Raw genomic sequence first — 23,153 nt, 5'->3', positions numbered from 1 at the left:
AAAAACAGGTGCAAGAGGAGCTGCAAGACTCTTCGCAACGCAATCTCATCCCGTAGAAGAAACTGAAGCTTTACAAACACCCACCATAACTAACATCTGCTTTTTGAGGAGGGGATGAGAGTCCAAGGAGACACCCACATTATACAGCAGTACTAAGCAAGTCATGCAAGACCAAAGAAGGAAAGTCTTCAGTACTGGAAGCACCAATCATCCACAACTGCTTGATTTTGCTAACATTAAAACTGAAAATCTTCCTCCAAGCAATAGAATTCAGGCACTAGGACAAAACCTCGATCGCGTTCCTTGATCAATTCATGGTTGTATAATTCATCAAGATAAGGATGATACTTGACCTTGAAATGAAAAGGCCTCACTGAGAAAGGTGATTCAGAGGAGATTCAGAGGTTTGAGCTCCATGTCTTTTGAGCTCAATGTCTTTCTTCTAAGCATCACAGAATGGTAAGTTCTTCAGAGAATCGGGAGAATCACTTAACACCATGTTGTGCTACCCTGCTCACACGTACACAGATGTAACTGTGGTTTAGTGCAGGGATATCCAACCTTGGTCCCTTTATTATTATTATTATTATTATTATTATTATTATTATTATTATTATTATTATTATTATTATTATTATTATTATTGTTATTTATTAGATTTTTATACCGCCCTTCTCCCAAAGGACTCAGGGCGGTGTACAGCCAAAAGATAAAAACCCAATATATATACAATTAAAAAAAGACTTTAAGACTTGTGGACTTCAACTCCCAGAGTTCCTCAGCCAGACCCCTGGTTTAGTGAGTTTATTAATATGCCCCAGAAATTCCCTACACCAAAAAATCCAGACCAATTAAATCCAGCCAGCCACGAGCAGCCAATCCACAGAGGAATGGCTGAAGAATCCACAAAGCACCTGAAAGTTTCTCAAATGAAATAAACCCACCAGGCAAATTCAAATCCACAACACTAGAAAGCTCACAAGTCAAGAAAAGTCCAGCATTTCCAAGGCACGATTCAAGTCAAGGCATGGTGTCAGTCCAAAGTGAGGCAGGAATCACAAGGACCAGAAAACACACAGCTACGAAACAAACACGTTGTTCCCAGCAACGCCTCTCTCTGTCTGCTCTGCTAAACAGCCACCTTCCGGTGCAGCCCATCAAGAAAGGCAAGGCTTTCTCCTCTCAAGTAGTCTGGCTGACCTGGTCTGCTCCTGCCTTTTCTCTGCCCTAGGTGTTCTTGGATCAGGGTCAGAAGGCAGATCCTCCTCCTCTTCACTGACCATCTACAACTGTATGCTTTTCCCAGCTGGAGCTTCAGCCAAGTCTCTTCCAGACGCTACTTGGAGCCATCAATTAACTCAGCTCCTGATGTGCCAAGAACCGGTTTATCCTCCCCCAAGTTGACCTCTAGAGAGCTATCTGGGAAATTGTCTGGGGGAGACATCACACATCTACCCATTCTTATTACTACGCCAGTCCAGAGGTTTGCCATGGCTGATGGGATCCTTCCCACACCACTTCACAGTTCTGGAGACATACTTGACAAGAGAAGCACAGAAGAAAACTCTTTCTGATTCCAACAAGTTGTTAGATAGGCCACCTGTAGAGTTTAAATTTGCCTAACACCTTGGGAGATCTTCCTGCTGATTTTTAAATTCAGTGAGAGAAATTAGTGTCTAATTTCATCCCCTGCCATGTCGGGATATATAAACTACTTATTCCATCTAAGCATTGGTAGGTTTGCCCAGACTTACTAGGGTTGCCATATAACACCAGGCCCAGTGGTGGGTTTCAAAAATTTTTACTAACGGTTCTGTGGGTGTGGCTTGGTGGGTGTCGCATGGCTTGGTGGACGTGGCTTGGTGGGCATGGCGGGAGAAGGTTACTGTAAAATCTCCATTCCCTCCCCAACCCAGGGGAAGGTTATTGCAAAATCTCCATTTCCTCCCGATCAGCTGGGACTTGGGAGGAAGAGAAGAGATGGGGGCAGGGGCAGTCAGAATTTTTACTACCGGTTCTCCGAACTACTCAAAATTTCCACTACCAGTTCTCCAGAATTGGTCAGGGCCTGCTGAAACTCACCTCTGACCAGGCCTCATCAACACTTATAGTATCCAAACAAACTATGGAAGGGGCCAGACTCCATCTAGTGTGCACTTATGCTCCGTTTCACATAACTCAAATACCCAACAGATGACTCTCAACTGCATCTGACCTGGGGATTAACAACAAGAGACCCAAACTCGTTTTTCTCCATCTGGTGTATAATGAGTGGCTATTGCTAAGCAAATAGAATTGCTTTTCCATGAAATTACCAGAAGAACACTAATTTCTAATGTATCCCCTATGGATTTCTACCCACAAAAATCTTCAAAGATAAAACCTGTTTTGATTATATGCTCAGAGTTCTCCCGGTGGGTGCAGGATATATCACCTTGCCTTGTCTTGCAGAGTGAACGCCTGAGTTTGCTGATCCAACTGGGCTTATTTTCCTCTTTGGTCACAGCCCAAATAGAGGTTAGGGGAGGACATGCATTGGTACTGGAGGCATGCAAGTGGCACAGTCTCTCTCTAAAGTTCTGGTGGTATTTCAAGTGCTACCTACAAATTCATCTTCTTCACAAACATGGATTTCTGATCTAGGAAGGAAGGTGAGAAGAATGACTGGGCTGCCTCTCCTGCTGTTGTTGCTGCTCTTCTGGCTCCTGCCTCCAACTTCTGCTGAGAGGATGCAAACTGGATGTGTGTTGACAAACACTTTACAGACTAAGAGAGAGTTTTACAGGTCTGGTGATCTCATTATTGGGAATTTTCCCATAGGAACCGTACATGCCTTCAGTAGCCAATCCTACAGAAAAAAACCATTTCTGCTTCGAGAGAATGTTTTGTAAGTTTCATCCAGAGGGGCAAAATATAAATAATTATTTGGTTTGCTTTGTGTTCAGGGATTGCTTTCAGAAATACTTGTTCTTGTGATGTTTGCAATGCCCTTGCATAGTTCAGATCTTTGTGCTTTTCTCAGTAAAGAACTGAAGTCATATAACAGGCTAGAATTATCGATCTTTCCAGAACTCTTGATCAGGAAGATCATAAATTTAAGGGGCCTGCATAAGAGCACAAGTGTGCCTACCGTTCCTGTCCTATTGTTTCCTTTCGTTATGTCCAATTAATATAGTTATTATATACTCATACTTATATATATGATTATATATTGTATAGTTATTTCATGCTTATGCTTATATATACTGTGTGACAAAATAAATAAATAAATAAATAAAATAAAATAAAATAAACTACCAAAAAAGTGAGGAGGGGCAGCACATTAGAAATTCTGCAAAAGAAGAAGTTGACTTACAATATGGTAGAAAACTCAGTCTTCACTTGTTGATTGTTATATTCAAATTACAGAGGACATTGGGGGGAAAGCAGGATAAACTCCATCAACACACACAAGATTTCCTTAAAATTTCCCCAACGATTTTCTACTCATAGAGTCGTACCCAAGAACTACCAGCAGTTCATGGCCTTGGTGTTCACAGTCAGAGAAGTCAACAAGAATCTAATTCTCCCCTCCAACATCACCCTTGGCTTCCACATCTATAGCAATTTTCAGACTGAGGTGACAACTTCCACAATCAACCTCTCTCTGCTCTCCACTCAAAGCAAAATAGTTCCAGGTTACAAATGTGACACAAAGGACCCTCTGCTCTCTGTCATCGGAGGTCTCAACCCCAAATCCTCAAGGCAGATGGCCTCCATCTTCAGCATCTTCAAGGTCCCACAGGTAAGGGGGCTTTATTGGATACAGTGTCAGATAGTCAAAGAACAGAAGCACACACAGAAGCCCAAGATGATAACCTAATGTGTTTTGAGGGGCAAATGAGCAGTATATGACCTAGAGAATTTGCACTATAGTTGAATTTGTTTTTATATTTTATGTGTCAAGATATGTTTTTATTGACCCAAAAGTGTTAGGCAATGAGTTAATTTGAAATGCTGCACTTTCCAAGGGGAATTCCTTCCTTCCTAACCTAATCTTCATAAAAAGGTAACCATCCATTCAGTGCAATCTATTCTCCGTATACAGTTGATGAATTGTGCCCTTATAAACGGTGGCTCTTCCTAAGAAGGCAAGAAAGTTAAGCTTGCCACTCAAGTGAGACAGCCTAACTGGTGAGACAATAATCCTTGTCATGGTGGCTCCTAAAGTCACCATAAAATGTTAATCTATCAAGAATCTCACTTTCTCCAGCTTGGTGTTGGCTTTGAGTCAACTCAGGGAGTCAGAAGAGTTTATCCTTCCTTCTTCCGGATTAATCCCAAGGAATTTCCAGAGTATGAGGGTTTAGTCCAGCTTCTCCTCCATTTCCAGTGGAACTGGATTGGGCTGGTGGCCCCTGAAGATGACAATGGAGAACATTTCATCTCATCTCTGATGCCAATGTTGAAGGAGAAGGAGATCTGTTTGGCTTTCACTGAAATATTGAAATCAAATTTTCTTGATACTACAATGTTGAAATTACTTCATGTTTTGGAGACTTGGTTTAAAGCTGAAGTGATTGTTCTATTTGGAGATCCCAATAGTATTAAAAATGTACAGGTGGCAATCAGTGTATATGAACATTTGAGGAAGATGTCATTTCGGAAAGTTTGGATCTTAACTTCCCATTGGAAACTTAGTGTGACCAGGAATCAAGACATCTTGAAAGCAGTAGAGCCCTTCCATGGGGCTCTGCATTTTAGGCCCCACACTGGGGATGTCCCAGAATTCAGTCCTTTCCTCCTGTCTTTAGACCCCTTGAAGCCACAAGGGGACGTCTTTCTCCCGCTGTGTTGGGAAATGTTGTTTGGCTGCAAGATCCACAATCCAGGCAAGGTGCTTCCACAGGGGGGGAAACCATGTACAGGAAAGGAGAATCTGCAGAATCTACCTTCTTACGTTTTTGAAACAAGCATGGAAGGTGAAAGTTACAACATCTACAATGCCATTTATGCTGTGGCACATGCATTGCATGCAATGTATGGATCAAGAGTGCAACCAACCATGATGAGGCTTGGAAAGAGGGTCTCCAATGCCCACCCGTGGCAGGTAATCTCTGCAATTTCTTATCTAGTCCACAGATCCTTAGAGGGGAAGCTTCCCATATGCATTTCTTGAATTATTGATTAAATATCCCTATGGTAGAAGGAGAAAGGAGAAGTAAACCAAACCAGTTGTCCGTTTAGATCCACAGAGGAAAGATTTTCCTCTAAATCCTTGAAAGATTTCAATAATTGCCTGAGGTTCAGGGGTGACCATTCCAGGAAGGATGTTTCAGCCCAGAGCAAGATGACAATCTGGGTGTTTTTGTGCAAGATACACAAAACATGCAGGTCAGATGAAGTCTTAGTGGACATATTTGCAAAGATAGATAGCTAAGATAATTTTATCGTCATTTTTTTCACTGCTAGCTCACCAGCCCACATTAAAAGAGAAATTCTGTTGCCAGCTCTCAAGAGAAAATGTATATCCACCCAAATACATACATAACACACATATACACAAGATATATAGAGATAAATATATACCTGCACCATACATATATATGTCTTTGGAGATTCTCAGTCATGGTTATCCTAAAGGTGCTTTTTTTCCAAAGACAACTGGACTTTCTGGTTTTTCTCTGAAGACATTTTGCTTCTCATCCAAGAAGCTGCTTCAGGTCTGACTGCATGGGGGGGAATGGAAGGATTTCAATTCAAATGAGACTAGAGATGAGACTATTGCCTTATACACTGTAAGCCGCCCTGAGTATTCGGAGAAGGGCGGGATATAAATGTAAATAAAAAATAAATTTAAAAAAAATCCCTCCATTCCCCACCATCCAGTCAGAGCTGAAGAAGCTTCATGGATGAGAAGCAAAACGTCTTCAAAGAAAAACCAGAAATTCCAGTTGCCTCTTGAAAAAAAAAGCACCTTTGGGAGAGAGAGAGAGAGAGAGAGAGTGAGAGAGAGAGAGAGAGGGAAGGAGGGAGGGAGAGAGGGAGAGAGATAGATAGATAGAGATAGAGATATATTGAATATGTAGTGGAACAAGGAAACTTGAGAGTTCACAAGGTTGATGCTATATGGAATAAAACTGTGACTGAATCTGGATACCATGAGGCCCTCTCCCAGAAGGTAACAAGGAAAACAGGTCATGGAGAAGATCTGTAGGGTCCCAGACAATATTGTGGACTCTGCTCAAGCATCACATATGTGCTTTGTCCTAGATAAAAGGAAGTGAACTACCAATGATCTTTTCTACCGTCCTCACCACTTTCTGCACTGCCTTCCTGTCTGAAGTAGTACTGCTTCCAAACCCACCTGTCGTCTCCCAGTTCATGAAAGTAGTGTGGGATTTAGTAATTTTATTTCAGAACTAACTCTCCCAGGGCATTCCCCAAAACCCCAGATCAATTTCTCACAGTTTGTAGGAGCCCAAAAGTAGTGACCTCAGTGACCAGATGTCTTCCAACAAGGGCAACAGGAGTTCCCCAATGGAGCATGGCTAACAGAGGCAGTCTAACTGTCAGAACTGGCATCTTACACTAAGGTTCACAAAAGTTAGCTGCCAGTCTGCCATAGACTAAAGTGGGGAGAGAGTTGGATAGGCGAGTAAAAACAGACACATCATCAAGGTTAAATTATGGAGGTCAAGTCAAGGTCAAATTATGGAGGTTGGAATGTAACAGCTAACAACTCACCAACTAACCACTCAAAATAATTTATTAAAAGTTTATAGGATAGAATGGGTCTGAAAAGGGGAAGAACTGGGAAGGGTCTTACTGGAGAAAAGTTAACAGGGGAAATTTGGCACATGAATATTAATTCTGGTTTTGCTTTACTGTAATCCACTTGGCTTTTAATAAAAGTATAACTTTCACTACACCATGGAGTTGAGGGTTTTTCTTTGCTAATGGACCAAGTTGGGGCTGGTCTGACACTGACATCTGAAGCACAGGCAACAAGGAAGTGGCCAGCTAGCTGCAAAGTGGTGGGGCTAAAGGGTGAAGCAAAGGAGAAAGAAAAGGACATCAACAGTGTGGCTGGATGGCTCCAAATAGAGCAAGGAGCAGGTCTCCCCAAGAAAGTTTGAGTTCCAGGAAGGAAGTCAAGGCAGCAAAATCCTCCTTTTTTTTTTTTTTATTCAAAAAGTTTTACAAAAATTTTTTTCCCCCTTTCCCCCTCCCCTCCCTTCGCAACCCCTCCCCCGACTTCCCGGAACGAGCACAAGGTATAGTTAAAATAAAACAAACATATGCTAAAAATTTTCGTCCCAACTTAATTATACCCCTACAATCATCAATTCCTAACTTCCCCAAAAGCAATCAAAATAATACATCATAATCATTCAAAACAGTCTGATAACTCTTAGTCTGATATCTACGTTGAATATAGTCAATCCATTTTTCCATTCCTTTAAGTATCTTTCTTGCGTATTGTCTTTCAAAAGGCTGATATCTTCGCCATCTCAGCCAAATTGGCAACTTTCAATATCCATTCTTCTATTGTTGGTACTTCTTTTTCTTCCAATATTGTCCTATTAGTAATCTTGCTGCAGTTATTAGATTTAAAATCAATTTAGTCTCAATTACTGTACAATCCGTAATAATTCCCAACAAGAAAAATTGCGGCAGGAACTTTATCTTCTTTTCAGAACATTTTGTAAAATCCACCAAATTTTTATCCAAAAGGCCTTTATGTCCTTACAAGTCCACCAAATGTGAAAATATGTAGCGTCATCACAATTACATCTCCAACATTTTGCTTGCATTTCTGGATACATACACGATAATTTTTAGGATCTAGATGCCATCTATAAAACATTTTATAAAATTTTCCTCAGATTCTGTGCCTCGTGAATTTAACATTTCTAACCCAAATTTTTCCCACGTTTCCAATAATATTGGCTCCTGAAAATTTTGTGCCCACTTTATCATACAGTCCTTTACCAAGTCCCTTTCAGAATCTATTTCAAGTAACACATTATACAATCTCTTTATATGCTCCTGAGACTGGTTTCTAATTTGCTTTACCAAATTTCCCTCGTTCTGCTCTATACCAATTTTCTGATCTCCTTCCATCTAGCACGTAGTTGCTCATATTGAAACCAAGTATAATTTTTCCCTTCCTCTCTTAATACTTGCAGAGATTTTAACTGCAAATTACCTCTTTCAGTATACAAAAGATCTTTATATGTAATCATTTCCTGATTCTGTTCTATGTTTATATTTTCTACTGTATGTCTAGGACTTGCCCATATAGGAACCTTATAATTTAGTTTATAAGAGTATTTTTTCCAAACACGCAGAAGGGCATTTCTTAGCACATGATTTTTAAAGGCCTTATCCGCTTTTTGTCATAAATTAAATATGCATGCCATCCATATAGCAAATCATAACCTTCTATATTCAAAATTCTGTCCTCTGTTAAATTAAACCAATCACTTATTGCAGAGAGAGCAGCTGCTTCATAATATAATTTAAAATTAGGCATTTTAAACCTCCCTTTCCGAGAATCTTGAATTATTTTCATTTTAACCCTAGCTTTTTACCTTCCCATATAAATTTGTTAATTCCCTTCTGCCATTCCTCAAGATTCTTATCTTTCTTAATTATTGGTATCATCTGAAAGAGGAATAAAAATCTAGGTAAAACATTCATTTTAATAGCAGCAATTCTCCCCAGCAATGATAATTGCAATCTTTTTCAAACAATCAACTCCTTCTGAACTTTTGCCATAAAACCTCATAGTTATTCTTATACAATTTCACATTTGACGTAATATAAACCCCTAAATACTTAACCTTCTTTACAATTTCAAATCCTGTTACTTCCTCTAGTTTTTCTTTCTGTTGTCTGACCATATTTTTTATTATCACTTTTGTCTTTTTCTGATTTACCTTAAACCCTGAGACATTCCCATATTGATCAATTATTTCCAACAAAGATTTACTAGAATTTATAGGGTTTGTTAAAGTAATCACCAAATCATCTGCAAAAGCTCTTAACTTATATTCATACTGTCTAACTCTAATTCCTCTATCTCCTTTACTTCTCGTATTTTATCCAATAATGGTTCTAGAGTTAAAATAAACAATAATGGTGATAAAGGACATCCCTGTCTTGTTCCTTTGCAATCTTAAAAGGTTCTGTTAAGCTACCATTGATTATAATCTGTGCTGTTTGCTCTCCATAAATTGCCCTAATTATTCTTAAAAAACCATCTCCAAATTGCATCTTTTCTATTAATTTAAATAAAAAATCCCAATGCAATCGATCAAAAGCTTTCTCTGCATCGAGAAAAATAAATGCTGCTGGAATAAAATTTTTCTTTTCTAAGTACTCCAGTAAATTAACAATCTGCCTAACATTATTCCTCATCTGTCTCCCTTTTATAAATCCAGATTGATCATTATGAATTCTTCGCTGCAGAATCAACATTAATCTATTAGCTATTATTTTAACAAAATCTTATAATCATTATTTAAAAGTGAGATTGGCCTATAATTCCCAGGTTTAGAACAATCCTGTTCCTCTTTGGTATCAATGAAATAAAGAGGTTCTCCATGAGAATTCCCCTCCTAGTTGTATCTGATTAAATAATTCCTTAAGTGGACCTAACATCTCATCCTGTAAATTCCTATAATAACTAACTGTGAGCCCATCTGTACCAGGAGTTTTCCCCATTTTAATTGTTTAATTACCAAAATAATTTCTTCCGAGGTTATAGGCGATTCAATTCATCCGTTTGTTCTAAAGTTAAATTTTAACCTTATATTCCTTCAAATAATTATCAATATCCCTATTCAATATATTATCTTTAAGATATAAATTTGTATAATATTCTAAAAAGCTTTTTAATTTTATCCTGTTGATATCTCTCTTTACCTTTGTATTCTATTTTTCTATAGTACGTTGTTTTGTCTTTTCCTTAAAGTGTATGCTAACCACCTACCAGGTCTATTTGCGTTACAAAAGTATTATGTTTGGCATATTGTATATTTGTTGCCACCTGATCAGCCATTATCATATTAAATTGATTCTGTAGTAACTTTATTGCATCTTTAAGTTTTTGATCATGTGGATTATGTATTAATAATTGTTGTTTCTTATAAATTTCCTCTTCTAAATACCTCGCTGTCTTTGTTGCTTATTTCTCTGTCTATTATTAAGATATATTAATACACCTCTCATAAAAGCTTTACTGAGTCCCAAACCATTTCTATCGATGTTTCATTATTCAAATTATAATCAAAAAATTCTTTCATCTGCTTTTTACATTGATTTACATTATCCTGATATCTAAACAAATTTTCATTTAATCTCCAAGTTCTTCTACCCTCTTTTCCATATTGCAATTCCATCCAAACAGGACTATGATCAGACAAACATCTTGGAAATATCTTAGTTTTCTTCACTCTAAAAAGCAAATCATTAGAAATTAAAATAAAATCAATACGTGAGAAGGATTGATGCCTATCAGAGAAAAAAGTATAGTCTCTTTCCTCCAAATTTCGCAGTCTCCATACATCTCTTAACTCAAAATCTTCTATCATATCAAAAAAGGATTTAGGCAGCTTTGCATGTGCAGGTATCTTCTTGGAAGAAATTCTCTTGTCCTTTCGTGTATCTATTACTCCATTCCAATCTCCCAATATAATGCACGATTTATAATCCCATAGATTCAACTTATCATATAACATTCTATAAAATTTTTCTTGTTGCTGATTGGGTGCATATATACCAAGCAAGAGAGTCCTTTTTGTTTCTATTGTAAGTTCAATAGCAATATATCTTCCGTGAATATCTGCCTCTATTAACTTGGCTGGTATATCTTTTCTCAAATAAACCACTATGCCATGTTTTTTCTCCAAAGCTGAAGCAACAAAATGTTTACCTAACTTTGAGTTTATTAGGTACTTTTGATCTGATAATTTAATATGCGTTTCTTGTAAGCAAATAACATCATTTTTAAATTGTTTCAAATAATGAAATATTTTTCTTCTCTTCTGAGCTGAGTTCAAACCATTGACATTCCAAGTCAAGATTTTATTTGCCATTACTGGGCTGCTGAAGCCTTTGAGCAATCAACTGAAGATCGTCCTCCCGTATCTTCGGCCGTGCTCCTCCACCGCTTCTGTAGCAGAATCCTGAACTTTACTTTGAGTTTGTTGCTCCTTTTCTTTACGCTTAAGGGCTCCCCTCGTCAGTCTTTGTTCTTGTGGTTGTTCCTCTGATGGTAACATCACTGGAATCACCTCAGCTTCCACACCCATTTGAGTCTCTTGAATTCTTTTTTCTATTATTTCTATTTCAAATTTCAACACTGTAGAAAGAAAATCTTTGGCCTTAAGCACTGTGTCAATACGATGTCTCCTTCCTTGATAATACACTGTCAAGCCAACTGGAACCTCCCATCTAAATTGAATCTGGTATTTCTTAAGTTCTTGAGTGAAAAATGTAAAGTCCTTTCTATCCCTTAACATCTTGGGAGGAATCTCTTTCAAAACCTTCAACTCCTGTTCCCCTATTTTCAAGTTTTTCTGAAAAGCAACTTGCAAAATTTGATTCCTCACTGTTCTTTTCAAAAAATAAACCACAATGTCTCTAGGAAGTTTCTTTTGCCTAGCAATCCAAGAATTAACTCTATAAATTTTGTCAATTTGATAAGCAACCTCTTGTGGATCAAGTTCAATAAATTCAGCCAGAGCTTCTGATAAAAAATTTTTTAAATCTTCCCCTTTGTCCTCATTCAAACCTCTAATTTTTTTTTATTTTTTTATTTTTATTTATTTGTCACAACATCATACAAAAAGATTATGTAGTATATACACATATAAACATATATAGGAAGAAGAAAAGAAAAACAATAGGACAGGAACGGTAGGCACGTTTGTGCGCTTATGCACGCCCCTTATGGTCCTCTTAGGAATGGGGTGAGGTCAATAGTAGAAAGTTTTTGGTTAAAGCTATTAGGATTATGAGAAGAGACCACAGAGTCAGGTAAAGTATTCCAAGCACTGATGATTCTGTTGCAGAAGTCATATTTTCTGCAATCTAGATTAAAGCGGTTTACATTAAGTTTAAATCTATTGGTTGCCCTTGTATTATTGCAATTAAAGCTGAAGTAGTCTTTGACAGGAAGGACATTACAATAGATGATTCTGTGAGTTAAACTTAGGTCTTGTCGAAGGCGACGGAGTTCCAAGTTTTCTAAGCCTAGGATTTCAAGTCTGGTGGGATAAGGTATTTTGTTGTTTTCAGAGGAATGGAGAACTCTTCTTGTAAAATATTTCTGGACACGCTCAATTGTATTGATGTCAGAGATGTGGTGAGGGTTCCAAACAGGTGAGCTGTATTCTAGAATTGGTCTAGCAAATGTTTTATATGCTCTGGTTAGTAGTGTGGTGTTTTGGGAAAGAAGCTACATAAAATTAGGTTTACAACTCTTAGAGCTTTTTTTGCTATGTAGTTGCAGTGGGCTTTGGCACTTAGATCATTTGACATGAAAACTCCAAGGTCTTTAACGGGATGGGGGTCGTCTGTAAGGTAATGTCCATCTAGTATGTACTTAGTTTTAGAGTTCTTTTTTCCTATATGTAAGACTGAGCATTTGCTGGTTGAAATTTGGAGCTGCCAATTTTTAGACCAAGCGGTTAGATGGTCAAGGTCGTTTTGAATGATAGAAGTGTTGTCTGTGGTGTTAAATAGTTTGACATCGTTAGCAAAGAGAACACAATTACTTGAGATAAGGTCACAAAGATCATTAATGTATAGAATAAAGAGTGTTGGTCCAAGGACGCTGCCTTGAGGAACGCCACTCTTGACAGGAACAGGATTTGATAAAGCATTGCCAATTTTGACCACTTGTTGTCTGTTAGACAGAAAAGCAGATATCCATTTGTGGAGGGGTCCTGAGATGCCATAGGATGTCAGTTTAAGGAGAAGTTTATCGTGTACTACTGAGTCAAAAGCTTTGCAGAAGTCTATGTAGATTGCATCTATTGATTTGCCTTGATCTAGATTTGAAGTCCATATGTTTTTGCAGTGGAGAAGTTGTAAGTTACATGATAACTTTTTCCTGAAACCAAATTGTTTGTTGGAGAGTAGGTTGTTAGTTTCTAAGTGTGAGGTAATGGATTGATTGATGATAGATTCCATGACTTTGCAGGTGACGCAGCAAAGGGAGATCGGTCTGTAGTTTTCGACTAAGCTGGGGTCTCCTTTTTTGAAGATGGGGATGACTGTGGCTAGTGACCAAAGTTTGGGAAGAGAACTGGTAGTGAAAGCTTTATCAAAGATAATACTTAGGGGTTCAGCTATATTAATGGAAAGTTTTTTTAAGAAATATGCACATAGACCATCAGGTCCAATAGAAAGCGATGGTTTTAAGTTGTGAAGAGCTTTACCAACGTTGTCTTCTGTGAAATCTATATGAGTTAAATCATCATAGTCATTGCTGGTTCGTTTGTGGAATGTTGGATATGTGTTGTCGGAGTTAACAAAAACTGAGCCAAAGAAAATGTTGAAGAGGTTTGCTTTGACTGTTTCGTCATTGCATTCTTTGTTGTTAGAATCTTTTAGTGGTGGGATGGATCTTGAATCTTTAAGTTAATTCTCAGAGCTCCTTCCATCATTCTATACTGCATCACCACCACTTGATCTTCATTTTTATCCAATTTGATTTGCATTCCCCCCATTCTATTTTCTATTTGTTGATTTGACTGAACAATTTCTTGCACCTCCTCCTCCACCACCTCCAGTCTTTTTACCAAACCTTGAAAAGCCATCAAGATATCTTCTCTTATTTTTTTATTATTCTCTTTTATTTCTTCTCTTATTTTCTCATTATTATCCATAATCTCCTTAAACCTTTCTTCAGACACTTTCCCTTGCTCTTTAATCAGATCTTCTAAAGCTGGTTCAGAACCCCTTCTGCCCCCAATCTTAGGTGGTTTAGTAGCCATTTCAGTTTTAAAATTCACAAAATATAAGTCTAGAAACTTCTCTTTTCCCCTTTAAGTATAGGAGAGCTCAGTTCACTTCATTAAAATCCACACATAACATTTCTTATCTTCTTAGTTGGACAGACTGTTTAAAATTCCATTCGTCACTTTCACTCCCGTTCAGGCGCCATCTTTAAGAGTCAATTAGAACAAAGGGGAAAAAAAATTTCTCTTTTTTAGAAGGTAGAAGTCAGGAAGTCAAAAATACTTGCAATCCAATAATTGTCCGCTGGCACTCATTCCGTCTGCTTAAAGAGATCCATAAAGATAAGACAATTAGCAGAGATGGACACTTTCTTCTTTTCCTGCTTTTGCAGGAGCGCACTGAAGTCGGAGAATGGCAGGAATATTTATGGGACCCATCAACCCTTCGAAGCTCTGCTTAATTAAAACAAAGCCTCTGGGGAGGTCTACCAACATTTCCTGCTGCTCTTATCTTTCCTCTTTCATCCAGAGAAAAAGATTAAAGCCGGCTTTTCCTGGCTTTTACGATGTTCAGTGCGGAGCCCCTTTAATTAGGGCTCAGCGAAGAGGTGGAGCCACCCGGAAGTCTTCAGTCTCAAGCTTTTTTGTATAGTCTGATGACCAAAACTGGACGCAGTACTCTAGGTGTGGTCTACGAGCCTTGATGGTTGTGGGGCTTCCCCCAAAGGCTGCCTGTTGGGAGACCGGTGGGCTTCCTTGGGTGGTCGGTGGGCCACATGGAAGATAGGCTGATGGACTAGACAAGAGATTCTCAAATTTATTTATTTATTTATTTATTTATTTATTATATTTGTATACCGCCCTTCTCCCGAAGGACTCAGGGCGGTTCACAGCCAATAAAAAACACAATACATAGAATACAAATTAAAAACTATATAAAAAACTGATTCAATAACGGCCTAAAAATTTAGATACAATTTAAAACCCCATTTAAAACCCCCAATTAAAACCCATAAATTTAAAAAACTAACCCAGTCCTGCGCAGATGAATAAATGCGTTTTAAGCTCGCGACGAAAGGTTCGGAGGTCCGGAAGTTGACGGAGTCCCGGGGGGAGTTCTTTCCAGAGGGCGGGAGCCCCCACAGAGAAGGCCCTTTCCCTGGGCGTCGCCAGACGACACTGTCGCGCCGACGGCACCCTGAGGAGTCCCTCTCTGTGAGAGCGCACGGGTCGGTGAGAGGTATTCGGTAGCAGTAGGCGGTCCCGTAAATAGCCCGGCCCTATGCCATGGAGCGCTTTGAAGACGTTCACCAGAACCTTGAAGCGCACCCGGAAGGCCACAGGTAGCCAGTGCAGTCTGCGCAGGATAGGTGTCACGCGGGAGCCACGAGGGGCTCCCTCTATCACCCGCGCAGCCGCATTCTGGACTAACTGAAGCCTCCGGATGCCCCTCAAGGGGAGCCCCATGTAGAGAGCATTGCAGTAATCCAGACGAGACGTCACGAGGGCGTGAGTGACTGTGCATAAGGCATCCCGGTCTAGAAAGGGGCGCAACTGGCGCACCAGGCGAACCTGGTGGAAAGCTCTCCTGGAGACGGCCGTCAGGTGGTCTTCAAAAGACAGCCGTTCATCCAGGAGAACGCCCAAGTTGCGCACCCTCTCCATCGGGGCCAATGACTCGCTCCCAACAGTCAGCCGTGGACTCAGCTGACTGTACCGGGATGCCGGCATCCACAGCCACTCTGTCTTGGAGGGATTGAGCTTGAGCTTTAGCAACTTTTAAAGTGGGTGGAGTTCAAACTCCCAGCATTCTTCAGCCAGCATGGTTGATGTGTGGACTTCAACTCCCAGAAATCCTTCTGGTTGGGGAATTCTGGGAATTGAAGTCCACCCATCTCAAAAAATGGCCAATTTTGAACACTTTTGAATCTTAGCTGGGCCTAGCTGCATATATATTGTTGAAGGTTTTTCCTCCTTGCCACTATTTTGTGCCATTTCTGGATTCTGAGGGTCAAAACCTGAACAAAGCCCTCAAGAATTTAAGTGGTGCAAGCTATTCTACTTCAACTGCAAGACAATTTAAAAATGTTAGACAAAATTAAATGGCAAGATAAAGAAAAGAAGAATTAGGAGCAACATGATTGAGGGGCTGCCACAAAGAGGAGGGGGTCAAACTATCTCCAAAGCACCAGAGAGAAGGACAAGAAGCAATGATTGGAAATTAATCAAAGAGAGAAGCAACCTGGAATTAAGGAGAAACCTCCTAACAGTGAGGACAATTAAGTGGTGGAACAGCTTGTCACCAGAATTCATGGATGCTCCATCACTGGAGGTTTTTAAGAAGAAACTGGACAGCCATTTGTCTGAAATGCTATAGGGCTTCCTGCTTGAACCGGGGCTGGACTAGAAGACCTCCAAGGTCCCTTCCACCTCTATTCTCTATTCTAGTCTAAATAACAGAACAGCAGTACTGTATAATTTAAGTCAGGAAGCACAGAGAGAAAATATTTTGCCAAGGAGAAAAATTGAATTCTCAAAAATGTGGGGGGTTTTTTTTTGGTGGGTATCCAGGAACGCTGGACTGACCCGTTCGGAAGCCGTGTGCCCAGAAGGAAAGACCGAGGTGCTGCCCCCGTCTTCGCCTGTCAAGGAAGACCCTCCGAAAAATCCCTTTGTATAGAGCCAGTTGTGTGATTTGTACATATGCGGTGTTATTTTCTCTTAATACATGTATTTTTTCCATATCCATTTTGTAGTCTGGATTTTACATGGCTCTGTAAATGTGACTCTGTGGGAATCCACCAAGGGCGAGGCCTGGCCCCAGGTGCCCAGATCTAGGGGGTGAGGGAAGCGAGGGGGGTTTTTTTTTTGGGTCAGGCAGCCCAGTTGCCGCTTTCTTCCTCCTCCACCCATTTCCCCTTTGGATGCCAGTGGGCAGCTTTGCTCTGCATTTGCTGGGTCTCTCCATGCCAGCAGGAATATTGATTGGGGTAGTGAGGAAGACGGGCATGTCGCTACTGCCACCCTCCGAGAAGCCTTGGCGCTGCTTGGAAAGTGATGCCATCTCCCCTGGTTCTGCCTGCAGGGAAAAGGCCCTATGTGGGGAGGGGGCTGTCCCTTGGCTTTGAAACCCTCTTCCTCTGGGGCAGGAGGGGGCCTGTAAGGGAGGGGAGGAACAAAGAGCCCATCATTGGCATAGCCTTCTCCTGCTGCGGGGTGGTAGGGTCTAGTGGTAGGGCACCAGGGTCTAGTGGTAGGGCACCAGGCAAGAAAGCCAGAGATCGGGAGTTCAAGTCCCACTTTATCTTTAAAATGTTAATCTCATCTGGGTGACTTTGGGTCAGTTACTCTGTCAGCCCAGCCCACCTCACAGGGTTGTTGTGGGCAAATAGGAGGAGGAAGGTGTGTTTGATAGGTTGGGTTATTTGTAGAAATACTAAAAGAGGCATAACGATATGAAAGAAAGAAAAAGAAAGAAAGAAAGAAGACGGAGGAGGAAGGGAGGGGAGAGAAGAAAGAAAGAAAGAAAGAAAGAAAGAAAGAAAGAAAGAAAGAAAGAAAGAAAGAAAGAAAGAAAGAAAGAAAGAAAGAAAGCTGCAGTTTGGAGAAAGCTGCTCAACCCTGGGAGTGGAATAGTGAGGTGGGTCTCCAGGGGGCTCCTGGCAAGTGTTGCTGGGACCACCCTCAAGTCCCCCATGAGAAAATCCACCAAGGAAATGCCCACCCTCCTCCTGATGCCGCTTCTCCAGTCACACACAGGGCAAAAAGAGCCCCTGGTACTTCTCGGGCAGTGCTGTTCAACCTTTTAAGAGGGGTGGGCTTCAACTCCTGGAATTCTCCAGCAAAATCCTCCTTGAAGAAAAGTCATGTTTCACGGCATGAAGTAGGAGCAAAAATCCAGTGTCGCCACACTGAAAAATGATAATTCCCTCTAATCACTTAAATCTTTCCTAACCAGAGATTTTCATTAGGAAGAGCAAGGCTGTTTCTTAGCAAGTCACCTCGCTGATCTCCACTGTGCCTCTCAGCATTCTGATCTCCTTGTCCAAGGATCAGGTGGGGACAACAGCTGCTCTTCGTCAGAACTGACCCACTGCCACTGGGCCTCATTGACCTCTCTCTCTCTCTCTCTCTTCTGCTTGCAAAGGCACCTCTCATCCAGTCGATTGCTCACCTCGCTTCTCAAAATTCCCATGACTGCATTGCTTTCCACCAAGGAGCCCTCCGCAATCTCCAGACCTAATATGTATGCACAGTAGGAATCAGTCTGATAAAACTGGAATTGAAGAAGCCATGATAGAAGAGAATGTGTTGTCATTTTGGGAATGGAGTTAAATATTTGAAGTTACTCCTTGATGCTCAGATCTACAACAAGGGAAATTCTCCAGCTTTCCCAATTATATGCCCACTTCTCAAGATGATGGCCATCACGTTATGATTTTGGCTTTCTGGCACTGACTCTGATGTCTGTAGGTCTCTTTCAGATTCTTCCCTATCTGAGGGACGTCCACTTCAACAACAGTGCCGGAGAGGAAGTCTCCTTCTCAGAAGATGGACTGGGATCTGCTCGTTATGATCTTCTCAACTGGCTTTTTCTCCCCAACCTATCATTTGTCCCCATGAAGGTTGGGCAAATAGATCCCGGGGCTCCGCCAGGCCAGCATTTCACCATTAACTCTGATGGGATCACCTGGGCCACAAAGGTGAGTTGAAAGGAACTCTTATACATTCAGGGAAGCCTTCATTTTCCCCCTGGAGGGGCAGAACATCCTTCTAACTGGAAAACAGCTCTATTGAGTCGGAAAATATTTCAGGAATTTGATGTAAAAACTGCATTCAAGCTTAACACATTGGAGATTTGATTTCTGAAAATTCCAAGATGAGGGTAGGATAGGGAAGAATCCTGTTTGAAAGACAAATTTTCTTTATTTTTATTTATTTTCCTTCAAGATACTTAGTGAACAGTACATTGTCTGAGTCAATTTACTTTATACAAAATCTTGGTAACAATAATAGTATTAATTAAATATACATAATAATACTCTTTCAGCTTCTCAGATTTACATATATACTGTAATTATAATATATTCTATTTTGTAGCAGTATACAAAGTAGTGTTTTTCCAATTTTCACTTTCTCTCTCTTATTACTAACCTCTGATACAACAATTCCCATATTAAGAGGTATTATGTATTTATCCATCATGCCTTATTTTTTACTCTTTAAGCCTCCATAATATTAGTCTTAACTTCTAACATTTACTTATACATATTAACTATAATAATTTCTATTATATAACAATATGCATAATAACATTTTCTCAATTTTTAGTTTCTAGCTCTATTTTTTAGTCTTTAATAAAACAAATCCCATATTAAAATCCATTCTATATCTATCCATCATCTCTTGCCCTAATAATAATATATAATAATATCAGAGTTGGAAGGGACCTTGGAGGTCTTCTAGTCCAACCCCCTGCCCAGGCAGGAAACCCTACACCATTTCAGACAAATGGCTATCCAACATTTTCTTAAAAATTTCCAGTGTTGGAGCATTTACAACTTCTGCAGGCAAGTTGTTCCACTGATTAATTGTTCCAACTGTCAGGAAATTTCTCCTTAGTTCTAGGTTGCTTCTCTCCTTGATTAGTTTCCATCCATTGCTTCTTGTTCTTCCCTCAGGTGCTTTGGAGAATAGTTTGACTCCCTCTTCTTTGTGGCAACCCCTGAGATATTGGAACACTGCTATCATGTCTCCCCTAGTCCTTCTTTTCATTAAACTAGACATACCCAGTCCCTGCAACCGTTCTTCATATGTTTTAGCCTCCAGTCCCCTAATCATCTTTGTTGCTCTTCTCTGCACTCTTTCCAGAGTCTCAACATCTTTTTTACATTGTGGCAACCAAAACTAGATGCAATATTCCAAGTGTGGCCTTACCAAGGCATTATAAAGTGGTATTAACACTTCACGTGATCTTGATTCTATCCCTCTGTTTATGCAGCCCAGAACTGTGTTGGCTTTTTGGGCAGCTGCTGCACACGGATGGCTCATATCTAAATGGTTATCCACTTGGACTCCAAGATATCTCTCACAGTTACTACTATTGAGCAAGGTACCACATATACGGTACCGGTGCATTTTGTTTTTTTGGCCTAAATGTAGACCTTTACTTTTTTCACTGTTGAATTTCACCCTTTTTAGTATTTCCTTTTGGTATTTCCAGGACACCATTAAAGCAGGCACAGATGATTTCCATGGACCATTCCCATTCAGTTGGATCCTCCCGATTCTTTCTTTCAGAAAAGCTGTAGGTTTTTTTTAATGTCACAAGGCTTTCTTTGCATTCTGAGGTCCCAGTTCCAATCTCCAGCATCCATTCACGGGTCAGGATTGCCAATGGCCTGAATCCCCCTGGAGCTTATTCCCCTAGTTCGCCCTTCAAACCATTTCTTATGAAGACCTTCAAAGATGGAAACAGAAATGTAGAAATAGACAAAGGAAGTGTACTTATTACTTAGGCCTTCTCAAATAGTATTTATTACTTAGGCCTTCCCTTTTCCCTTTCAGAAGGTGCCCTTTGCCAGGTGTGGCATGAAGAGGTGCCAGGCAGGAGAGAGGAGGAGAGTTCCAGAGGGAGAGCAGGTCTGTTGCTACCAATGTGCCCCTTGTCCAGAAGGGACCATCTCTAATCAGACAGGTAGAGCAAATGTCAAAGGTAATGTCTTCCAGGAAGTCATTCAGTGTTAATTTTGGCATCAGTTTTGATAGGATGCTTTTCACACTTCAATATATTCATACTTTTCAGCTGAATTTAAACTGTACTATCCCACAGGCCATTTTTCATGCTCCTGAGAAATTTAATATGGGATAGTTTTGGGGCACAATTCATAGGCTCCCTATTAGGCTTTCTGCTCCTACTTTTACATCCCTTCAGGGAAACCAGCTATCAATCTATTTGTGAAAGAATGGAACGTAAGATTCAAGCTTTAATTTTTATTAAGGACTCTTTTATCAGAACGTTCGATCTCCCAGGAAATTGACAGACCTGTTGGAGACAGAGCAAATCCATCGATCTATGTCTGCTAAACTGTCCCTGCATAAAAGATTGAATGACTGGATTTGAAGCATAAAGCAGAGAAGTTGAGCCAGAGAAAAGATCTGGGGTTTTTTTTTGGCTAACTTATTCCCAGCATCGCCAATAAGGGTGGATGATTTGCCTTTGTTGATTCACTCTGACTCTTGATTTCAGATGCAGCTCACTGTGACCCCTGTCCAGAAGACCAATATCCCAACAAGCACAAGGACCATTGCATGGCCAAGAAGATCCACTTCCTTTCCTATCAAGACACCCTGGGATATTCTTTAGCATCTCTAGCGCTTTCTCTATCTGTGATCACATCTGCAGTCCTGGTGATTTTCCTTAAGTATTGTGACACACCAATCGTCAAGGCCAACAACCGAGATCTCACCTACCTCCTCCTGGCCTCCCTCCTGCTCTGCTTCCTCTGCTCCTTCCTCTTCATTGGTCGGCCCAGGAAGCTCACCTGTCTCTTCCGACAAACTGCCTTTGCAATTCTCTTTTCCCTGGCAGTTTCCTGTGTATTGGCAAAAACTGTCATGGTGGTTCTGGCCTTCATGGCCACTAATCCTGGGAATAGGACAAAGAAATTCTTAGGAAAACCTCTGACCAACTCCATTGTCTCAGTCTGTCCCCTGATCCAAGGAATTCTTTGTGCCACCTGGCTGATAACCTCTCCCCCATTTCCTGGCATGGACTTCCATTCCTTGGTAGGAGGGGCCATCTTGGAATGTAATGAAGGCTCAGCTTCAATGTTTTATGCTGTCCTCACCTACCTGGGTTTCCTGGCCCTTGTGAGTTTCACAGTGGCTTTTCTGGCCAGGAAATTGCCTGATAGTTTTAATGAAGCCAAGTTCATTACTTTCAGCATGCTGGTCTTTTGCAGTGTTTGGATCTCATTCCTCCCCACCTACCTGAGCACCAAAGGGAAGTCCATGGTGGCCGTGGAGATCTTCTCCATCTTGGCCTCTGGGACTGGTCTCTTGGCTTGCATCTTTTTCCCCAAATGCTACATTATCCTACTTAGGCCTGATCTGAATTGTAGGGAAAATATAATGAGGCACAAGAATCTCTGATTTTATTATTTATTTATGAAACACAGTTATATTGCCACCTAATTTACACACAGGTAACTCCAGTTGGACTACAACATTTAAAATCACAACATAAAAACCCATTAAAATGCCCTTATGCAGGGATTGGGAGACATTATTTTGATTTGGGACATTTTTCATTTTGCTCTTATTTATCAAAAAAAGTAAGGAACTGAGAGATGACCTTGTCCATTAAACAACTGGAAATAAGTGATGTGAGTAATCACAGAATGACTGTTAATCTGCAATAATCACCCAATTTTTTCAATAATGCTAGTTGTCCCAAAGATCCAAAGATCAATTTGATAATAAACATTGTTATCATATGCTTGGATATTAGTTTCCAAAATTAGTTTCCCACTTTATTAATTTTAATTAAAATCATATTTAAGAATATGTTGGGTGTGTTTCACTATCAGTGTTTTCAAGCTCATTAATTTCAATTGGTTCGTGAGGCTTTGCTGAATTCTCTTTTTGTTTCAATTGATTATTCAAGGTTTTTTTGATTAAATGAACTACATTGTTTTATTCTTTATTAACTTACTAGAGAAACATTATTAATGAATAAGATCATGTGAAATGGATATTGATGGATATTTCCTACTCCTGCTATTCTTAATATTTTTGGCAATTATTATGAAGAAGGAAGTGGGATGGAACAATTAAACTGTCAGGGTTCCAAGGAAACACCCCCAACAAAATAAAACTCTGAGGCTTGAGGTTCCTCAAAGTTCTCCAATTTATTAGAGTTGTCAGCTGGGAAAACCCGAAACTGAAAGCTTCCAGGTTTTCCACACCCAGTTGACAGTTCACAGCCCTGCCCCACACCCACAAGTTCATCACATTGTCCAATCAACTCTTCACACTCAATTGGATACAATCTTCAGGCAGTCTCCATCAGACACAGGATGTCCTTGAATAGAGAATGTTGTTATGACTAACTTTCTACCGCTCCAACAACAACCCCCTCCCAATATGTGGCAGTTAAGAAGCAAAAAGAAAATTGCCTTTCAAAACTGACATAAA

The 23,153-nt window shown here is 40.1% G+C and overlaps 1 protein-coding gene across 1 annotated transcript; it reads left to right on the top strand.

The window, feature by feature from the left end:
- Positions 1-415: 415 nt before the first annotated feature.
- LOC131188431 (vomeronasal type-2 receptor 26-like) lies at positions 416-22,109 on the top strand. The gene is made up of 6 exons (XM_058163701.1): positions 416-459; positions 1,232-1,291; positions 3,493-3,784; positions 18,440-18,658; positions 20,523-20,652; positions 21,205-22,109. Exons 1-6 carry the CDS (start codon positions 416-418, stop codon positions 22,107-22,109), a joined length of 1,650 nt encoding a protein of 549 aa, XP_058019684.1.
- Positions 22,110-23,153: the final 1,044 nt, after the last annotated feature.

The sequence above is a fragment of the Ahaetulla prasina genome, chromosome 1 (assembly GCF_028640845.1).
Source record: "Ahaetulla prasina isolate Xishuangbanna chromosome 1, ASM2864084v1, whole genome shotgun sequence".
NCBI classification, from domain to species: Eukaryota; Metazoa; Chordata; class Lepidosauria; order Squamata; family Colubridae; genus Ahaetulla; species Ahaetulla prasina.
This window is presented reverse-complemented; position numbering and strand designations above follow the sequence as displayed.